The sequence below is a fragment of the Moschus berezovskii genome, chromosome 3, assembly GCF_049115385.1.
Source record: "Moschus berezovskii isolate FMDL1 chromosome 3, NW_MosBer_1.0, whole genome shotgun sequence".
Lineage (NCBI taxonomy): Eukaryota > Metazoa > Chordata > Mammalia > Artiodactyla > Moschidae > Moschus > Moschus berezovskii.
Window position 1 is genome coordinate 56,256,053 of NC_142462.1, and position 22,865 is coordinate 56,278,917.

The following is a 22,865-nucleotide window of genomic DNA, read 5'->3' on the forward strand; positions in this document are numbered from 1 at the left end:
CTTCTGTTTTCAGCTGTCAGTATCTCTTCAGATTAGATTACTTCAAGAGCACTTGTTGAATTGGGCATGAACATTTTCAAGGCTTTTAATAAATATTTATAGCCCGACTCCTCCATCTCCACCCTAACCCTTGCTTAGAGTTTCACCAGCAATATATGAAGACGTTCACACTAACATGTGCATCCTCTTCAAAACTAAATTTTAGTGAAATCATATAATTGTGCTAATTAATTAAGTTTAAAATGTCTTAAGTGTGGGACTTCCCTAGTTGTCCAGTGGTTAACAATCCACCTTCCAGTATAGGGGATGCAAGTTCCATCCCTGGTTGAGGAACTAAGATCCCACCTACCAAGGGACAACTAAGCCCTCAAGCCACAACTAGAAAGAAGCCCATGCACCCAACATGCTGCAACTAAGACCAGACACAGCCAAATAAATAAAAATTAAAAAAAAAAAGAAACCTATGGGTGATTCATGTTGATGTTTGGTAGAAGAAACCAGTGAAATACTATAAAGCAATTACCCTTCAATTAAATTATTTTTAAAAATGTCTAAGTGCTATTTTATTTCTGTATATCCTGTCTTTATATCATTTGTTAAAATTTAAAATTCTTTGAAATTCATTATCATTTATTGTCTAACACATCTTGACTTTTTTAAGTTTCCCTTTAAAAAAATAGAAATGGAATTTTTCTTTTCTCAGAGAAGAAAATCCTATTAAGCTATTTATTAGAATTAATTTATTTTGATTTTAAATAATGAATATGCTAGACTGGATTGCTTTCATATATATTTTTATATATATATATATATATCTTTAAAGCAAGGAGATCCAACCAGTCCATTCTAGAGGAGATCAATCCTGGGTGTTCATTGGAAGGACTGATGCTAAAGCTGAAACTGCAATACTTTGGCCACCTCATGCAACGAGTTGACTCACTGGAAAAGACTCTGATGCTGGGAGAGATTGGGGGTGGGAGGAGATGGGGACGACAGAGAATGAGATGTCTGGGTGGCATCACTGACTCGATGGACATGAGTTTGAGTGAACTCTGGGAGTTGGTGATGGACAAGGAGGCCTGGCGTGCTGTGATTCATGGGGTCGCAAACATCAGACACGACTGAGCGACTGAACTGAACTGAACTGAAATGTTAATATGCCTTGTTCTGTTATATTTAGATGATATTTTTCTAAAATAAAATCAAAATTCTTGTTATATTTCTGATAATCACATAGAATTAATTGAAAGGTATTCCTATAATACTACATTTAGTTTTTTTTACTGAATCTGAAAACTGAGAACTGTTTTCCTGTAACTCTGGCTATATTTAAGTCCAAATTTCACATCCAAGAATTGTCAAATGATACTGGTTTTGAAAATTTATTATTAAATTAGAAGAAACTGTAGTTTTTCTGTTCCTGTAATTCTCTTATAGTTACACAATGTTGGTCTCAAAATCAGTAGGCAAAATTATTTTTAAGTCTTAAATATTTAAAACTTTAAGCTTTAAGACAAATCTAAAAAATGTCTGCTGCATCTGAAGGGCAAAATTATATTTTGATAAATATAAGTGTACCATTCATTACCAGCTGGAATTTATTTATATTACTTTAATGGAAGGCAGTGGCACCCCACTCCAGTACTCTTGCCTGGAAAATCCCATGGACAGAAGAGCCTGATAGGCTGTAGTCTCTGGGGTCGCGAAGAGTTGGACACAACTGAGCGACTTCACTTTCACATTTCACTTTCATGCATTGGAGAAGGAAATGGCAACCCACTCCAGTGTTCTTGCCTGGAGAATCCCAGGGACGGGGGGAGCCTGGTGGGCTACCGTCTATGGGGTCGCAGAGTCGGACACGACTGAAGCAACTTAGCAGCAGCAGCAGCAGCAACAGCAATGTGATTCAAGATCTCAGAGCAAAATAAAATGCCAGGAGGTGATCACATTATCTGAACAATAGAACATTTGCACAAACTCTAAAGAAACTATTTGCTGGTCTTTTGATCAGAAGGTTAGAATTCTTTTCTGATTTCTCCTTGGCTATTAATTTCTGAAAGTCCACAATATGCATCAGATATAGTGTTTGAAGTCTTTCTTAGACTATTTTCAGCAAGGCATAAACATAAGGTTTATTGCGCTACAGTCCTATAGTATAAACGGATCCACTTGCTGTCTGCTGCTTAACAGTTCTGGAGGAATTTTAGTGACTAGTAGCAAGCACATACACGGGCTTTAAAATATTCAAAATATGTTCTCCTCAGAAATATTTTTAAACCTCTATTACCGTATCTACTTATTTCACCCTTGTTCATATGTAAGGTATTACTCTTTTTCTTAAAGAAAATTTATTTGGAATATATGATCTGGAAAATAACCAGAAATTAGGTCCTTTGATTACCTGCACTTGACCTTGCTTGGATCTTCACATTGTTAATTTTCGTGTATTCTTCCTGAAGGAAGGAACATCTGTAGCTACAGGGGGCCCATTGTTTCCTGTGAAAGAGAGTGAGGGCTCATATGGTATATCCTCTATTCTCTGAATCCCACAGGTTACTCATGGTCTCTGAACCGTATCACTGTGTAGAATATTTGAGCCTGTCCTGATTCTCACAGAAACACTTTATGTTGATTGACATGATTCTTTTTATAAATCTGTTGATTGCTTTGTCCTCTTAATTGTACCATACTCCTTATAAATGAGTTAATTATTAAAATAAGTGATGGCTGTTTTATAGACTGAATGTATGTTCAGTATGTAGTGGAAAGAAAATGGATTGGGAATAGATTCAGTGATTGAGTCCATATGGTGGTGGTGGCGGTGCTCAGTTGTGTCCAACTCTTTATGAACCCATGGCTGTTGCAGGGCAGGTTCCTGTCTCCGTGGCATTTCCCAGGCAGAACACTGGAGTGGCTTGTCATTTCCTACTCCAGGGATCTTCCCAGCCTAGGGATTGAACTCACATGTTTTGCATCTCCTGTGTTGACAGGCAGATTCTTTACAACTGTGCCACCTGGGAAGCCCACATACTTCATAACTAAAGTTTTTAACTACTTAGGAACCCAAATCTAGAATAAAAATTTACTTATCTTGTGTGTATGGGTTCTGACAGAGTTGTTTGCTTTTCCTTTGGAGACATTTTTGAAGAAAAATTTACTGTTTAAATAATATATAGTTGATACACAATATTATGTTAGTTTCGAGTTTACTACATAATGACTTGATTTTGCATATATTATGAAATAATCACCAGGAAAAGTGTATTAATCATCTGTCTGCACACAAAGTTCTTATAATACTGTTGACCATATTCCTTATGCTGTATATTACCTCCCTATGACATTTATTATATAACTGGAAGTTTGTACCTATTAATCCTCTTCACTTATTTCATCCACCCCAGTGCCTGCCATCTGGCATTCACCTGTTTGTTCTCTGTGTCTGTGAGTGTGTTTTAGGTTTGGTTTGGTTGTTTTGCTTCTTAGATTCTGCATGTAAATCAAATCATACTGTATTTGTCATTATTTATCTGAATTACCTCACTTAACATAATGCTGTCTAGATCCTTGCATGTTGTCACAAATGAAAAGATTACATTTTTAATGGCTGTGTAATATTTCACTGTCTGTGGAATATTGCACATCTTTATATGTTTGTCTGTTAATGGACACTTAGGTTTTTTCCTACTTGGCTTTTAAAAACAGATTAAGGAATGTTTTGAGTTCTGTTGCTTTACTTGTGAGGTATGAATGGTTCCTGATAGTATAATCACTTGAAGCATGGTATACAGGTGGAGGAAAATTGTTTTTAGAAACAAAACGTGGATAGGAATGAGTCAATTACATAATCTTATTCTAAATCTCTTTCTTAAAGGGCAACAAAAATAATGATTTTTTGATGAATCAGGGTGGTTTAGTGAAGTGTTTAATACTTCTTCTAAAATACTAATGAGATAATATATTTTCTAGTGGAAGTAACAGGAAAAATTTGTAAAAACTTTTTAAAATTGGTAATCATGTGTTTGACACTTTAGGAGCCTACATGAATGAAGATTTAAAACAATGTTTTATAAAAAGAGTGAAGTAAAGCCATTTACAGCAACATGGATAGATCTAGAGATTATCATACTAAGTGAAGTAAGTCAGACAAAGAGAAATATGATACCACTTATATGTAGAATCTTTAAAAATGATAGTAATGAACTTATTTACAAACAAAACAGAAACAGACTCATAGATTTAGAAAACAAATTTATGGTTAAGAGGGGAAAGAAGGGGGAGGGATAAATTAGGACTTTGGGATTAACATATACATCCCACTATTATATGTATAAAACAGATAATCAACAATGACAGACTGTATACCACAGAGAATTCTACTCAATACTCTGTAATAACCTACATGGGAAAATAATCTGAAAAAGAATAAATGTATGTATAACTGAATCACTTTGCTATATACCTGAAACTAAGACAACATTATATATCAACTATACTCTAATATAAAATAAAACTTTTTTAAATTCAGAAATTTATAGAGAACCAGAAGGTGGTTTTGAGGGGCTGATTTTTAAAGCCCTGTTGATATCCTTGGGGAGAGGTAAAACCAACTAGATTAAGTGGAAGGTGTGCGTTTAATCGTTTCACCAAGACAGGATTATACTGTTAAGTACCTTTGCTAAAATCTTTAAATTAATTTTTCTGACATGAACATAATTGATCTGGAAATTAAATATTCACTTAAGTACTATTCAGTCAAGCCTGCCAGCATTACTGCAAGATAGGTACAGGTTGTATTTATACTGCTGTTTTTGTAGCTAAAATCTAGGCCTGGAGAATCCTAGGGACAGGGGAGCCTGGTGGGCTTCCGTCTATGGGGTCACACAGACGGAAGCGACTTGGTAGCAGGCAGTAACATGGTAGATTATAACAACTTCTAAAGTGTTTTGATGCAGGAAATTGTAGGATATTAAGTTGTCCATTAAATAGCTGTATGGTCAATTAATATTTGAAAAGCACTTTTAAGGAAATGGTAATGATTCTTTTCAGAGTTGATGAGCCTTATTCTATAGATTTTTAAGTTAAGAAGTTTTTCTCCCTATTTGTTCGTAAACTGTGAGGTTGATTTCAATACCTCTTCTCTCACCTTTTAAGCCCCTGAAAAGAAACAGGGTTAGGAAGGCTTGGGTTCAGGGCCTTTACAAGGTAGGATTGCACTTCCCTGTCTCTCTGGAAAGATCATGCTGCTTGTCCTGTGAAATGTGGTGTACATACCTTCTTGGCAGAGGTGATATGTCACTTCCACACTGAAGCTTTGGGAACATAGGGGAGGAAAATTTCTCCAGTACCCTTTTTGGGTCTCTGGCAGGGCTTAAGAATTAAACTGATACAAGATTAACACAAGAAAAGCATATAAATTTTATTGAATTTTTACATATACATAAGAGCCTTTGGGACTGCCCAGTTGATGCTAGTGGTAAAGAACCCACCTGTCAATGCAGGAAACATAAGAGACACGGGTTTGATCCCTGGGTTGGGAAGGTCCCCTGGAGGGGCCAGGCAACCCACTCTAATATTCCTGCCTGGATAATCCCATGAACAGAGAAGCCTGGTGGGCGTCCGTGAAGTCTTGAAGAGTTGGACACGACTGAAGCAACTTAGGCACATATTTACAAGAAAATGAAGACCCAAAGTGACCAGAACAGGAGACTTTAATATCTTTTAGACAAAGGAACAATAAATTTGTTAGGAGTTGACATGACAGAGGAATTTGAGCTGTGGGCAGTAAATGGTGAAGGAGAGCCAGATTTGTTTTTACAGCCTTTTCTGCCCAGCTATTAAGAATGTTTCTTTTCCTCCTGGTATACGCAGAAGAAGGTACCTTTCAGATGGGAGATTATCTCTTCTTTCAGGGAAGAAGGGCTGGGGAGAGGGGTGAAGGTCCGAGTGACTTTCCTGCTTTAGATATTTTTGCAAACTCCTTCAGCCTTAAGTGGTATGTCATTGTGCCATGTTTTGAGGTACTGTGTTTTGGGGTGCCATGTCTTGAGCCCCATCAGTAGCCAGTGAGTAATTTGCCACTGTCTTGGAGACTGGTAACATTCTAAATGGAGGCAATTCTGTGGATCTTCAGGCCTCTATGAAGACCACAGGGGTTTCCCACCATCCTGAGATAGACATGCAGGGTAAACAAGATGTAAACTTCTGTTTTTTTAAGTCATGATGATTTGGGAATACTTGTTACTGTAGCATAAGCTAGTCTACCCTGACAGATGCAATTTCCTTAAGCAGAGACATTACTTTGCCAACCAAGATCCGTCTAGTCAAGGCTATGGTTTTTCCTGTGGTCATGTATGGATGTGAGAGTTGGACTGTGAAGAAAGCTGATCGCCGAAGAATTGATGCTTTTGAACTGTGGTGTTGGAGAAGACTCTTGAGAGTCCCTTGGACTGCAAGGAGATCCAACCAGTCCATTCTAAAGGAGATCAATCCTGAGTGTTCATTGGAAGGACTGATGCTAAAGCTGAAACTGCAATACTTTGGCCACCTCATGCGACAAGTTGACTCACTGGAAAAGAGTCTGTTGCTGGGAGGGATTGGGGGAGGGAGGAGACGGGGACGACAGAGAATGAGATGGCTGGATGGCATCACCGACTCGATGGACATGAGTTTGAGTGAACTCCGGGAGTTGGTGATGGACAGGGAGGCCTGGCGTGCTGTGATTCATGGGGTCACAAAGAGTCGGGCACAACTGAGCGACTGAACTGAACTGAACTGAAGAGTCAAAAAAGAGATACTGGAATAACTATTCATGTCTTGAACTATTTTTGTTAACATTTACTACGTGCCATTCATTCTTCCAAGTGCTAGAAATATAGCAGTGAGCAAAATATTCTCTTCTCAAGAAACTTCTTCCCATCCTTTGTTACTAGTTTAGGGAGTCCCTTCTGCAAAGCCTTGTTCTCTGAGCAGCAGGTCACCTCGTTCTCTTCCTCGCTCCTGTACACTTTGTACACACCTTCATTGTGGCATTGATGGTATTGTGGTTATTCTGTCTTGCTTTCTAGGCTGTGATGGCCTAGAGAACAAGTAGTTCATACATGGTACATAGTTATATGTAGTATTTACCAACAAGGAAACAAGGACCTACTTATAGCATAGGCAGTGGTACTCAATACTTCTAATGACTATAAAGGAAAAAGATTCCTTTTGGATTAATTTATATAAATTAAAAAATTATATATGCAGAATATATAATTATGTATATATAAAAAATTTATATATATATGTATATAACTGAGTCACTTTGCTATATACCTGAAAGTATCACAATATTATAGATCAACTGTATTTCAGTAAATATTAACAAGTAATATAAATACATAGATGTAGCAGATTACATGGAGAAGGCAATGGCAGCCCACTCCAGTACTCTTGCCTGGAAAATCCCATGGACAGAGGAGCCTGGTGGGCTGCAATCCATGGGGTCACAAAAGAGAAGGACACTACTGAGCAACTAAACAACAATTGTATGTATATCTATGATTTATATGGAAGAAAAGTAAAGGAAAAGTAAAGTTGTTTCTTTTTGCCTCTTCCCCCAACTAATCTTGTTTGAAAATGCATGCCTTAAACTAGTATTTGTAAAAGGTACATTTTTTTCCCTTTGTAGGAGCTCATTTCCACTTCAGTAAGCTAAGTTTAACCACATTGCATCAGAATTCTATTGTCTAATACACCTGTGCTTTTATAATAGCTTTATTTTAAGCTGATTATCATTTAAATAAGTATGCTGAAATCTTAGTGCTTTGAGAACATTGGGGAAGTAAATTTTACATATTTTGCAGAAATCCATTTTTTCCTAGGTTTTAGACCTCTGAAGCACGCAGTCTTTCTCTGCAGGTCATACTTGCTTTGATTCCTTCAGCAAATATTTATTGAGGCTGTACTGTGTGCAAGGCTCCATGCCAGGTCCTGAGGCCCAGTGGCTCATGGAGCTGGGCCTGCTTCATTTATTCTTTGTTGGCTTTCTCAGAACTCACAGGGTAAACTTGTCCAGGGCACAGTTGTTTTGACTGTACTGATTTTTATACACTCGCAACAAAGTATAGTGGGCACTTGATGAAAAACCCTGGGAGTTGGTGTAATCCCTTGTGCAGTATAAAAAGAAAAAGATACTTGGTCCTGGCGCCTGGCACAGAGCTTCTAAAACCCTGGGGATCTCCTGATTTCTTTGGTGTGCTCACCAGAGTTTCTTGGCTGAGGGGCTTCTGGATAGCTTCAGAATGGGAGTTGGTCCCAGAAAGACCAAACTATGTTTGGAAGCTTGGAACTCAGTCCAGCCTCGGAGCAGGGGAGAGGGGACTGGAGATGGAGGTTAATCACCAAAGGCCACTGGTTTAACCAAAGGCCACTGGTTTGTGCCCATGTAACAGAACCTCCATAGAAACCCCTAAACGACCAGCTGCAGAGAGCTTGCAGACTGGGGAGCACAGCACCAAAGCTGGGAAGGTGGCATCCAGAGAGGGCATGGAGACTGAGCCCCTCCCACCATATCTCACCCTATACTTCTCATCCATTTGGCTATTCTTGAGTTGTATTCTTTATAATAAAACAGTAAGAGAAAGGCAAGTACTTGCCGAGTTCTGTGAGTCATTCTACTGAATTATCAAACTAGAGGAGGTTGTTGTGGGAACCCTCAGTTTATAGCCAGTTGGTCAGAAGTATGGTAGCCTGGGAATTGCGATTGATGCCTAAAGTGGGGGCAGTCTTGTGGGACTCCTGCTTCAACTCTTGGGATATAATGCTAACTTTGGGTAGGTAGTGTCAGAATTGAAGTGAGTTTTTGGACACCCTATTGGAAATGATGTTGGAAAAGACAACGAGCTTTTAAATATAGGAAAAGAAACCTTTGGCCCTTGTCTGTCACATTGTGTGTGTGTGTGTAGTGCATGAAAAGATTGAGGGCCAAGTCCCACAAGATGCAGACCCAATATATAGTTTTCACTTTTCTGTCCTGCAAACCCTGACATTTGTCTGGCTATGCCAGTGCACATTATACTGTCTGCAGTGTGGAAAACTACTTAAATTCTTGGAGCATTCTAGATTACTAATGTACTCACTGGAAAAGACTGATGCTGGGAGGGATTGGGGGCAGGAGGAGAAGGGGACGACAGAGAATGAGGTGGCTGGATGGCATCACCGACTCGATGGACATGAGTTTGAGTGAACTCCGGGAGTTGGTGATGGACAGGGAGGCCTGGCGTGCTGTGATTCATGGGGTCGCAAAGAGTCGGACACAACTGAGCGACTGAACTGAACTGAATTGAACTGAATGTATTATCCAAATACATACATATACAACATGGCAGGAAAACTCAAAGTAGGGTTTACATAAAGAAGAAGGCTCTTTTCGCCATAACTGTGTAATTGCCAAACAGAATAGAGTATATAGTTTCAGGCTTAATTTCAGATTCCCCAGGAGGGATGGGGTACACTTGAGAAAAAAATTCAAGGCCGCTCAGGTTATCTGGAGGCTTGAGCTTAAGGGTCTATCCAGATATCGAGTCTTTCATTCATTCAGTCCTTGTATAGATATTCACTGAGCTCCTAACCTCTGTGCCAGGTCCTTTGGTGAACAAGATGGAAGGTCCTCGTTTTCACTCATCCTCTCTGTTCCCATCTTTTTGGACAAATAGTATACAAAGAACAACTTTTTATTCATTCATTCTATGTATTTTTGTTTGAGAGTCTATAATACAGGTAGATTATTGGGTGATATTTAAAAGAGATATCATCTCTGCCCTTAAGGACCTTCAAGCTTGTTTGCTCATCAATCAGTCATTCTTTCAAAAAAATGTGCGTTGAGCCAGTCACTGTGCCAGGTCGGTGCCTTTTGTGGTTGTTTAGTTGATAAGTTGTGTCTGACTCTTTTGCAGCCCATGGACTGTAACCTGCCAGGCTCCTGTGTCCGTGGGATTTCCCAGGCAAGAATACTAGAATGGGTTGCCATTTCCTTCTCCAGGGGTTCTTCCCAACCCAGGGATTGAACCTGCGTCTCCTGCATTGCAGGTTGATTCTTTACCACTAAGCCACTGGTCAGTACTAGGGACATATAGAAATGAACACAGTTTCTGAAGGGCTGCAGTTCTGCCTGGGCGGGGCACAGGTGGTAACCTGTTTGGTAAAGTGTAGTAGGTGATGGCGGAGAAGGCAATGGCAAGCCACTCCAGTACTCTTGCCTAGAAAATCCCATGGACGGAGGAGCCTGGTAGGCTGCAGTCCGTGGGGTCGCTGAGGGTCGGACATGACTGAGCGACTTCACTTTCGCTTTTCACTTTCACACATTGGTGAAGGAAATGGCAACCCACTCCAGTGTTCTTGCCTGGAGAATCCCAGGGACGGGGGAGCCTGGTGGGCTTCCATCTATGGGGTCACACAGAGTCGGACACGACTGAAGTGACTTAGCAGCAGAAGCAGTAGGTGATGGTAATGGACTCTGTCCACACTGCAAAGGGAGCACAGCAGTGGGGTGTCCTAAGTTAGCCCTGTCTAAGCGAGAGGTCAATGTTTGACTCTTGATCTCACTTTATTTTTTTGGCTTAAACCACAGATATGTATTTTCTCACAGTTCTGGAGGGTAGAAAGCTAAGAGCAACATGTCAGCATGTTTAGCTTCTCATAAAGCTTCTCTTGGTTTGCAGAAGGCCAGCTTCTCACCGTGCTGTCTTATGGCCCTTCCTCCACTAGTGTGCATCCTTGGTCTGTCTCTGTCTCCAGAGTTCCTCCTGTTATAAAGACTCCAGTCAGATTGGATTAGGGACCAACCAGACTGTTTGATTTTAACTTAATCACCCTTTTAAGGGCTCTACCTCCAAATACTGTCACATTTTGAGGCATTAGGGGTTAGGGCTTCAATATATAAAATGTGGAGGGACAAAATTCAGCTTGTAAAAACCAGATTGTAAATATTTTAGGCTTGTAGGCCGTAAAGTCTCTGTTGGAACTCACGACTCTGCCATTGATCGGGTTTTTCAGCTGGGGCTGAAGAGAAGGGATGGCTTGGAAGGGAGGACGTGGGGGAAATTCTAATCAGTGGAGACTGTGTCAGTGAAAGTAAGGAGGTGTAAGGGGCCATGGCAGTGTTGGAGGTGCAGTAGATGAGTTTTAATATAGTGAAACTACTGCACTTCAGTGCCAAGAGCTAAACCTTGTAATATTGGAACAACAAATGATTCAACGGAATGAATAGTCTAGAAAGAAAGAAACAAATATGTGATAAGGTAGGTTTCACAAATCAGAAGGGTATTAAGTAATAATACTGAAGCAGTTGATAAGTTATTTAGAAAGAGAATAGATTCTTGCTAGTGACGATTTTTAGTCAGCATTTAGGGGCTTGAAACTTAGAAATTAGAGGATTAAGATTTCCTTCTGTGAATGAAAACTGGAGATCAACACTGATGGGTCACGGTGCTGTATATAACAGGTTACCATGAAGAGCATAATATCTACGCTATCACTTCATTGAACACACAGACACCATTAGAATGGGTGAGTTTGTGGTCCCCACACTCACAAGAGCCTCAACTTTGGTTTAATGTTCTGCTCTTAAATTCCTCTTAAATGTTTTAATTTATGAAAATGGGCCTGTATTTTCACTGTGCACTGAGCCCTGCAAGTTATGTATCCGTCCTGCCTGTGAGGATGGTCAGACAGGGAAAAAGAAAATTATAGAGCCAAGCTTTAGAGGTAGATGCTCTCCTGATTTTAGGAAAGTTGCGGCAACACAATTCTAGAGTCTGGGCCGCGTTCACAGGACCGTGTGTGTTGCATGTGTGTGCCTTGGGCTGTCCCAGTTCAGTTCAGTTGAGTTGCTCAGTCATGTCCGATTCTTTGTGACTCCATGAACCACAGCACGCCAGGCCTCCCTGTCCATCACCAACTCCCGGAGTCCACCCAAACCCATGTCCATCGAATCGATGATGCCATCCAACTATCTCATCCTCTGTCGTCCCCTTTTCCTCCTGCCCTCAATCTTTCCCACCATCAGGGTCTTTTCCAATGAGTCAGCTCTCCACATCAAGTGGCCAAAGTATTGGAGTTTCAGCCTCAACATCAATCCTTCCAATGAATACCCAGGACTGATCTCCTTTAGGATGGACTGGTTGGATTTCCTTGCAGTCCAAGGGACTCTCAAGAGTCTTCTCTAGCACCACAGTTCAAAAGCATCAATTCTTCGGCGATCAGCTTTCTTCACAGTCCAACTCTCACATCCATACATGACCACTGGAAAAACCATAGCCTTGACTAGACGGACCTTTGTTGACAAAGTAATGTCTCTGCTTTTTAATATGCTATCTAGGTTGGTCATAACTTTCCTTCCAAGGAGTAAGCGTCTTTTAATTTCATGGCTGCAATCACCATCTGCAGTGATTTTGGAGCCCCCAAAAATAAAGTCAGCAGCCACTGTTTCCACTGTTTCCCCATCTATCTGCCATGAAGTGATAGGACCAGATGCCATTATCTTAGTTTTCTGAATGTTGAGCTTTAGGCCAACTTTTTCACTCTCCTCTTTCACTTTCATCTACATCAGGCTGTCCCATACTGATGCATTAAATAGTTTATTTGACAGACTCTCTCTTCCTCCCATCTCCTTCTCACCAAGGAAGCTTTTAATTGTGATTTGGCTTCTGTGGTCTTTCTGCAGGGAGAGTGCTGGCTGGTTATGGTGACTCCGTAATAATTCAGGAAGTTAGTTACTAAACTGGCATCCTGGCGATATTCATCAATGAGGTTTTTTAATGGGAGCCTGTCCCTGGGAGAAGTCCTCCTTCTGTTAGATTTCTGAGGCAGAAGGCTGAGGTCCAGGCATTGTGTTGGTGAATTCACCAAAGCCAGCAAGGGCAAAACAGTGGTTAAGAACAAGGCCTTTCCATAAAAAGGAATGAAGTTCCAGGACTTGCTACAGTAAATTAATAATGTAATATACCAAAAACACTGAGTGTACACTTTACATGGGTGAATTGTATGGCATGTGAACTATATCTCAGTAAAGCTGCTTTTTTAAAATATTGAAAAAGAAGAAGAAGAACAGGACGTTTGGAGTGAGTCAGACAGCCCTGGGATCAAGTCCTGTGGTTGTACCACATTGTGTGATCTTCGCCAAGATATATAACTATGCCCTGTTCTTTCATCTCCCAAAGTGGTGATATGACACCTAGGGTTGTTGTGAAACTGACGGAGAAAATATACACCTGGTCAAGGCTTCTCAACCTCAGACATTTTGGATCAGATCATTCTTTGTTGGAAGGAGGGAGGAGGGAGAGCTGTCCTGTGCATGATGGGGTGTCTCCTAGCTTCCTCCAGCAGCTTAACCTCCTACAGATGCAACAGCCAAAATGTCTCCAGATGTTGCCTAAATCCTCATGCTGGGCGACAGAATAGGCCCTGGTTAAGAATCACTCACTGGCTAAGGTGTGTAAAACAATGCCTGTAAAAAGAAAGCTACTAGCAGATTTCATAATAATTGACAATCCTTGGACTAAAGATGACAGTATTTCTGAGGCCCCTGGAAAGATATTTGTCAGCCTTTCATCTGTCCTCTGCTCTTGAAATTTCTATGTCCATGCCAGAATCAAGTCCACATGGATTAAAGTGTGTGTGCTAAGTCTCTTCAGTTATGTCTGGCTCCTTGCAGTGCTATGGACTGTAGCCTGCCAGGCTCCTCTGTCCGTGGGATTCTCCAGGCGAGAATACTGGAGTGGGTTCCCAAGCCCTCCTCTAGGGGATCTTCCCGACCCAGGGATTGAACATGTGACTCTTAGTATCTCCAGCATTGACAGGCGGGTTTTTTTTTTTTTTTTTTTTTACCACTAGCACCGCCTGGATTAAAGGATAAATGTAAAAAGGTCTCCCTTTACAAACTGAAAGAAGAGAAGTTACAGATCTGTAAATTGCAAATAAAAAAGATTTGCAAATACCAAACTCAGAAGCAGTGGTACTTTTGTGGTGTTTAACATTGGGTTTAAGACATATTGGGGAATTTTTTTTCCCCCGATGTCCTAGTAATTATAGTTAAAAAGCAAACTGGAGGTAATTTCCTGCCGTCCAGTAGTTGGAACTCCATGCTTTCACTGCCTTGGTCTGAGTTTAATCCATAGTCTGGGAACTAAGATCCTGCAAGCACATAGCATGGCCAAAGAAAAAAAGAAAATTGGATAAAATTGATTATAAGAGATATGTCAAACTGGTAGAGAAACCAGTATAAATCAAAAAGAAAATAAAATACAGAAGTAAATGTCTCAGGCATAGGGACAAAAGAGGATATACAGTCGGCTTACAAACATTTGAAAATTGTTCAAATTCAATAATACTTAAAAATTAAAATTTTTTTTTTTCATTTAAATTGGCAATAATATCTAACTCTGTGGTACCATTTAGGGGAGTCTCCTCACACATTCCTTATAGAACACTGGATGGGTATAATCCCCCTGTGAAGAAATGTCATGATAAATATGCCTTAAAAGTTGTCATACCTGTTAGCCTCCAAAATAACATTTGGGAATAATTCCACAACATAATCTGAAATGTAGACAAATATTTGTGCATGAAGATATTTACTGCAAGGTTGTTTCAATAGAAGCCAGTTTTGTGTCTAGCGTTAGGGGAGTAGTAAATTGGAGCTTATGATAAATAATTAGCTGTCTTTAAAAAATATTTATAAAATGTTTCCAATGGCACGCAGAATTCTTACAGTGTTAAATGAAAAAGCAAGTTTTAAAATGTTGAATGCAGTGTGAACTCAGCTCAGAATAAAGACTGGAAAGGAATATGCAAAATATTAATAGTATTTATTCCTGGAAGATTGAATTATGGATAATTTATGCAAGTTATTCATAATTGCATGATTAAATTGACCATTTCAAAGCAGACTTCGATTTTCTGTGTGCCTGTTCTTTCCAGTAATTTTTTATCTTAACCATTTCTCTAGCTTGGAAATGAAGGTAAAAGAGGTTAGCTATGTTTCTCTGAGTAAAAGAAAGAAAAGAAGTTATCTGTGCCTAAAAGGACAGCTTTATATTTTAGTAAATTCCTTATAAATTGCAATAGCAAACTGGCTTTAGGGGGTAGACTACTTGCCCTGGATGAGGTGGATTCATGCTTTTTTACACCACAGCATTCTTTTTGTTCATTAATTTTTAAAGATGTATTTATTGTAGCATGTTTCTTGGTGAAAGAATCTTTAAAATTTCCATGTTTATCTTTACAGTATGTGCAGAAGCTTATAATCCCGATGAAGAAGAAGACGATGCTGAATCCAGGGTATGTAACTAACTACATTAATTTTACATTATACTCTTGTCTTGGATAAAGAAAATAGTAATAGAAAAGATGTTAACAGGCTTATAGATGAACAGAAAGCATAGTGGAATTATTTTGACTGTTTCTTTTCGTAGTCTTCTCTCTGATAGCTTACTGCTTCATGTTCTGTGTAGTTACTTTGATCCAAAGCATCTCTATCTTTGGATAAAAGGAAAGATGGACATAATAACTCACTGAAGTTGTGCTTTTATTTCTCTTGCAAAAATATAGCCTGTGATGAAAAATGTTTTTAGCTATCTTTCCCAAAGTGATAATGTTATTTTTCTTAGACAAGTAAGTATTTCTAGCAAAGAAAAATACTGGGAAAAGACTTCTGCTCCTACTAATTTATCACAACAGATGCTTACTCTGAAACAACAACAGACACAATAAAATTACATCTAAAGTGTCAGTACAGCAGTTATTATATTTTAAAGTCTGTGTATCAGATTGTTTGCTCAGAAACTGATTTGGAGGGCCTAACTCCAATACTTTGGCTACCTCATGCGACGAGTTGACTCACTGGAAAAGACTCTGATGCTGGGAGGGATTGGGGGTGGGAGGAGACGGGGATGACAGAGAATGAGATGGCTGGATGGCATCACTGACTTGATGGACATGAGTTTGAGTGAACTCCGAGAGTTGGTGATGGACAGGGAGGCCTGGAGTGCTGTGTTTCATGGGGTCGCAAAGAGTCGGACATGACTGAGCGACTGAACTGAACTGAATGTTTTTGCAAGAATTTATCTGGTTTGAAACACTTTTTAAGCTGTGTGCTTTTGCTCCATTCTCCTATTACTTATTTAGTAGAAAGTAAACTAAATAGGAGATTACTGAGCCTGGAAATGGAAAGTAATCATTTATTTATTTATTTTTGAGTACATTGCAAATGTTTCTTTTTTTTTTCATTTGGTGTTAAAAAATGAAAAGAAAATCTATTTCTGTAGCTCTGAAAAATACTTCAATAAGATTGAGTTTTATAGAAAAGCAGAATACTGGGTCCCTAAGTAATTACATCATTAAGCTCCCTGAAATATAAATAAAATCCAGTGGTAGAAAGATCAGGAACCTTAAATGACACCGAAGATTTTGAAGGAAATCCCATTTCACAATTGTCCATGATGGGGACAGTACCAGACTTGCAGTATTCACTTCTGAGAACCAAAACTTACATATTTTTATAAAGTTCATAAATTCCAGTCTGAAAATTATGTTGTCTTAGAGTCAAGGTATCATCACTAATGTTTAATGTGCTATAACCACTATAATGTGGTCCAAACCACCCTCCCCTATCCTACACTTTATTTATGTATTTCAACGAAACTATAATAGGTTACTTTGAAGACAGAATTTTGTGTGTGTGTGTGTGTATATGTGCTCAGTCATGTCCGACTCTTTGCAACTTCATGGACTGTAGCCCTCCAGACTCCTTTTTCCATGCAGTTTTCCAGGCAAGAATGCTGAAGTGGGTTGCCATTTCCTACTCCAATCATTCTTTGTGTTTGTGTATGAATGTATGTGATAAAGCTTAGTAATTGAGATGTTTGATGAGCTGGTTTAACTTAGTAAAAATTTAAATTAAAAAGAACATTTAAAAATATAGTTTGAAAGCAATATATGGTATCTCATGGACTCGACAACTGTTAGCTACCATTTGGTCCATGCCATAGGTAAAGTGGTTTGACTGGATCACTCCAACTAATTGCTAACAGTCTTGTTGGGAGGGCTATGCCAGATAAGAATCATTTGGCTGGGGGAAAGAAACCCCTAATCACACTGAGATTAAAAAACAAAAACATTGGGGAATTATTGGACATGTATTTGGAGGTCTTACAGAATTCCTGGTGGTGGACAGGGAGGCCTGGCGTGCTGTAATTCATGGGGTTGCAAAGAGTCGGACATGACTTAGTGACTGAACTGAACTGAAAGCATTAAAGAAAACCCCAGGCTGTGGCTAGCAGGCAGGAGTCAGCGCCTCTGGGGTCCTTTCACAGCACTGGTGTTGCACTTGGAGTACCAATACTGAAAGGGACTCGGCTGCTGCCAACTCTTATGTCTCTCTCAGTTCACAAGCCTAGTTTCCTTGTGGAGAGTTTTCACAGACCTGACCTTGGGGTGGGGGGTCAGGCCAAGGAGTACAGACCTAACTGTGGGGCCTCACTTATAAATGAGGGTATCCTGCAATCCCACTCCTGGGCATATATCCAGAGAAAACTTTAATTCAAGAGGATGCATGTACCCTGGTGTTCATAGCAGCACCATTTATATAATAGCCAAGACTTGGAAACAACCGAAGTGTCCATCAACAGGTGAATGGATAAAGATGTGGTAAATATATACAATAGAATACTACCCAGCCATAAAAAAGAGTGAAGTAATGCCATCTGCAGCAACTAGGTAAGCCTAGAAATTGTTATCCTGAGTGAAGTTAGACAAAGACAGATATCATATGGCATCACTTGTATGTGAAACCTTAAACAGTTGTACAGATCACCTTATTTACAAACCAGAAATAGACTTGAAGACATAGAAAACAGTTTTATGGTTATTGTAGTATAGCGGGAGTTGGGGGAGAGAGAAATTAGGTGTTTGGGATTAACATATACACACTACTGTCCCTTGGACTGCAAGGAGATCCAACCAGTCCATTCTAAAGGAGATCAGTCCTGGGTGTTCATTGGAAGGACTGATGCTGAAGCTGAAACTCCAATACTTTGGCCACCTCATGTGACGAGTTGACTCACTGGAAAAGACTCTGATGCTGGGAGGGATTGGGGGCGGGAGGAGACGGGGACGACAGAGAATGAGATGGCTGGATGGCATCACCGACTCGATGGACGTGAGTTTGCGTGAACTCCGGGAGTTGGTGATGGACAGGGAAGCCTGGCGTGCTGTGATTCATGGGGTCGCAAAGAGTCAGACATGACTGAGCGACTGAACTGAACTGATATATATATATTTATAAAATAGGTAAAGAACAGTGACCGACATAGCACATATATTCTCCATTATAATAACCTATAATGGAGAAGAATGTGAAAAACATATATATATATATATATATATAACAATTGCTTTATATGTGAAACTAACACAACTTTGTAAATTAACTATAATTTTTTGAAAGGTATATAAATAGATAGATAAGGGCAGTTCCTGGTGAAGGAGGCATCTTTGTGGGTTGGACATTCAACCCAAGTTGTGCCTGTGACACCCTTCAATGTTACTTTAGTAGATTTTTGGTAATTAATTAATGATTAATCATTATAATAAAGTGTCTTGGGGTTTTCATTAAGTTGACTCTTATCTAAACATGTTGCTAAAAACTGTACAATTTTTTGTCTTATTAATAGATACTATAAGGCAGTTTGTACCATAGCCTTTAGAAATGATTCTTACTGATTTCAAAATTAATTGGCTTTAGAAAATGTCCATACAGTGCATTTTGATAAATTAACTTTTCATTTGGACATTTTGTCTTATTTCAAAGACTGTTTATTTTATTGGACTTCCCTGGTGGGTCAGTGGTAAAAAAAAAATCTGCCTGCCAAGCAGGAGACACAAGTTTGATCCCTGTGTCTGAGACATCCCCTGAAGAAGGAAATGGCAACCCACTCTAGTATTCTTACCTAGAGAATCCCATGGACAGAGGAGCCTGGCGGGCTACAGTCTGTAGGGTCATGAAGAGTCGGATACGACTTAGTGACTAAGCAACAACAACAACCTGTAATCTCAGAGTTGTGTAAATAGATATTTATTTTTTTCATAAAATAATATGTATTCAAAGAAAATTTAATTACTTAAGACTGACTTTGACTGACTAAAAAATAACAAACTAGATTTTACTTGGAATACCTTTAATAAACGAAAATGTAAGGGTTGTGTGCATCTAGCGTGTAGAAATGGGCAGAGAAGAGCTAGTAAATTTAAGAGTGGAGTACTTCTTTTTTTGTACTACATGAAATGTTTTGGGAGTGCTTTCTGCATATATGGTCAAATGCTAAGTATACAGTGGTGAACATGATGGACAAGTCCTTGCCGTCTTGGAGCTCAGAGTCTAATAACAGAAGCTAACAGAAAGCTAGCGAATTAGCAGTCACAAAATATGAACTGTTGAAAGGACAGTATGATAGGGTGTAGGAGTTAAAAGCAAACCCCCCAGATCAATGAAACAGAATAGTGGGAGAAGTGCTCCTTGAAGTGAGACCAGAGGATGAACCTGGAGAGAATCTTGCCAAAAGTCTGGGAGTGCATTTTGGGTTGACCCAAGCCCATCAGAATGGGAAGAGTTGGGGGCTGAGTGAGGGCTGGTGTGGCTGGAGCTGAGTGGCTGAGGTGAAGGCGGAGGAGGAGGTAGGAATGTGATGGCCTCTACCGAGGATTTACTCTGGAGAATGGGCTGTTCTGATTTAAACTTTTAAAAGATTACTTTCAGCTCCGTGTGGAGAACATATTAGACAGATATGAAAACATCTTGTACAGACTTCCCTTGCTTAACAAAATAGACACACAGTGTTTTCTTTAAAGAAAACGTGTCAGTCAGCCTTATTGTTTCTTCTATTTTTTTAAATTGAAAGGCAAGAGAGGTTTATGGCAGTAGTTGACAAACTTTTCCTGTAAAGTTTTTTTTCCTGGGAATTCTATTTTCAAATAATAAATACTTCATGCTTTGGGGGGCATTCAGTTTCTGTCACAACTCTTCAGCTCTGCTGTTACAGCTTAAAAGCAGCCATAGACAATACATAAATGAACACGTGTGGCTGTGACCCCTGAAACTTTACTTGTGGACATTTGAATTTCTTATAATTTTCATATGTTAGGAAACATTCTTTTGATTATCCTCCCACAGTCATTAAAAAATCATTCTCAGTGTAGGGATCATACAGAAAGAAATTTGGCCTTCAGGCAATGGTGTGCTGGCCTTGGCTTATAGTAAGAACTCTGTGGCTAGCCTGCCTGGGGTGAATCCAGCACTACAACTTCTGAATTGTGTCACATTGAAGTAGTTGCCTGGGCAAGTTAATTTTCTTACGTTTTTCCTTTTGAGAGGTCATGCAGTGTTTGTCTTTCTCTGTCTTATTCCACTGAGCAGTTACCTGCTTCGTGGGGCCTGTTACTAGGATGTGTGTGTGCACGCTCAGTTGTATGCAACGGAATGTGACCCTATAGACTATAACTTGCCAGGCTCCTCTGTCCATGGAATTTTCCAGGCAAGAATACTGGAGTGGGTTGCCATTTCCTACTCCAGGGAATCTTCCCGACCCAGGTATAAACCCATGTCTCTTGGGTCTCCTGCATTGGCAGGCAGATTCTTTACCACTGTGCCATCTACACTCCCTATTACTAGAATAAAACTGATTAATATTTGTGAAGCCCTTAAAATAGTGCCTGGCACATGGTAAATGCCACATCAATATTTGTTTGAACAAAAGGATTTTTATCTTGAAGTCAGAAATAAATAATAAAAACCAAAATTGCCCCTAGTAGAAATCATGCCTGGGCACATTGCAGAAGACCTTGATTGTCCAGATGCAGATCTCAGATGTCGGATCCCACCAAACCCAACAGAAGGAAATGAGTCTGTAGAAGGAGGAGAGCATCTGAACAGTTGGTATAGGGCAGGGAAGGCAGAGCTTCATAGATTCACCTGACTGCTCATTGTTTGCTTTTCAGGATGCAGAGCAGGAATTTTAATGGCAGAGGTTGAGGGTGAGGGGCAATTATGATAGATAAAAGACCCTGATGAGTGATGGCAGGCAGAAGGAAGAGAGGGGAAAAAAGAATGCAGGGAGGAGAGCAGTACGCAGTAACAGTGGTGGCAGGGTGGAGAAACAAAATTTGGAACTGTGAATTCGTAAGAGAAGTAGCAGGAGAGAGAGAGAAGAAGGGCTTTTGTGTGAGCTGTTCATACAAAGTGAATGGGTTGGGGGAGAAAGACTTAAATTGATGACAAAAGTAAATCAGGTGCAGTATGGTGTTGAAAATGATTAAAGAAGACAGTTTTCAGTTCAGTTCAGTCGCTCAGTCGTGTCCGACTCTCCGCGACCCCATGAATCACAGCACGCCAGGCTTCCCTGTCCATCACCAACTCCCGGAGTTCACTCAAACTCATGTCCACAGAGTCGGTGATGCCATCCAGCCATCTCATTCTCGGTCGTCCCCTTCTCCTCCCGCCCCCAACCTTTCCCAGCATCAGAGTCTTTTCCAGTGAAAAGAAGACAGTTTAGGTGATATAAATTCCATAAATGCTGCACGAAGCAGGCAGTCTCCATTCCCAAGGGTCCAGAGAACTGCAAAATGGGGTGGAGGACAGGAAGCTTTTAGAGGATAAAGAACAAGGAAGAGAAAAACAGTAAATGAGCAAGGAGGCGCGCAGAGAGCCAGATTTGGCCTGGCCTCTGGGCATCGGCTGACCGGATATACTGTATTGCTGGCGAAGTGGAGCATTTCTAGAGGCGTGGGAGTGATCTAGGCTTCGCTTTGCTGATGTGGCACCCTGGGCAGGGGTGGCTCCATCTTGGGCTCAGGAAATTATTTTCAACATCCGTGACATGGTGTCCCCAACCTTTTCTCTCTGAGGAGAGAGCTTCTCAGTAGGCAAACATTTATGATCACTTCAGTTTGAAGTTCCAGATGGTTTTTGTGAAGTGAGAAATAACTTTTTATTTTGTTTGATTGTGTTAAAATCATCCTTATTTGACTTAGGCAGTTAACGAATTTTGGTTGGCATGATTTAGTTCATATCCAAATTTTTAAGGTTTCTTAAATAGCAGTGAGTCCTTAGGCAGCAGGATCTGCTTTTTCTAGGTCCACATGCCATAATAGAATCTAGTTTGAGGTGAATATTGGTTAGATAGTAAACACTAGTTTGCATATCCCTTACCCTTTTAAAGAAAAATCTGCAACAGCTTCCTTCTCTCACTGGCTAACAGTATGTGAACAGTACACATATACTGTACATTTCCTCAGTTCTGCTTGGGCCTCTGGCTTTTAGCGTCTGAGATGGGTTTGAAATGCTGGCTTTAATTTCCCATTGTGAGTTTTGATATAGTCATGGACGCAAAGCTCAGCACCAGCCGACCCTGGTTGTTCTGATGGTGGGGCCCCTGCTCATCACCATGTCCTCCGGTCACTGTGTGTGTGACATTAGAGGAGGAAAAGGTGATGTGTGGGTCTGCAGGAGACCCTCTAGGTGTCTTCTGCTTTTCGGACCGTCTCTTGCCTCGTTACCCCGTTTTATAGTTATATGGTACCCATGTTCACGAAAGAATGGGCCTTTGGGTCAAAGTCAGTTGAGCCTTCCGGTGGTCAGAAGGGACTCTGAAGAGCTGGCCAGCCCACTAACCGAGGGCTTCCTCTTGGCCTTCACCCCCAGGTTGAAGGTTTGAGCACCTGGTGCAGTGGTCTTCTTTGAGCTCATTCTCAAATGAGCGCACAAAGAGTGTTAGATTCATTTTCCCTCAAATCCATAGTCTCCTGATGTGACAGTACATGATTGCTTGCTT

At 40.2% G+C, this 22,865-nt stretch overlaps 1 protein-coding gene across 1 annotated transcript in view; it reads left to right on the plus strand.

Annotated features, from left to right (window-relative positions):
- The window catches only part of PRKAR2B (protein kinase cAMP-dependent type II regulatory subunit beta), a 117,600-nt gene that overhangs the window by 66,506 nt on the left and 28,229 nt on the right, over positions 1-22,865 (plus strand). Inside the window, exon 3 of the mRNA XM_055420774.2 lies at positions 15,269-15,321. Within this exon, the coding sequence (XP_055276749.1) occupies positions 15,269-15,321 (53 nt within the window). The remainder of the gene's footprint in view (positions 1-15,268; positions 15,322-22,865) is intronic.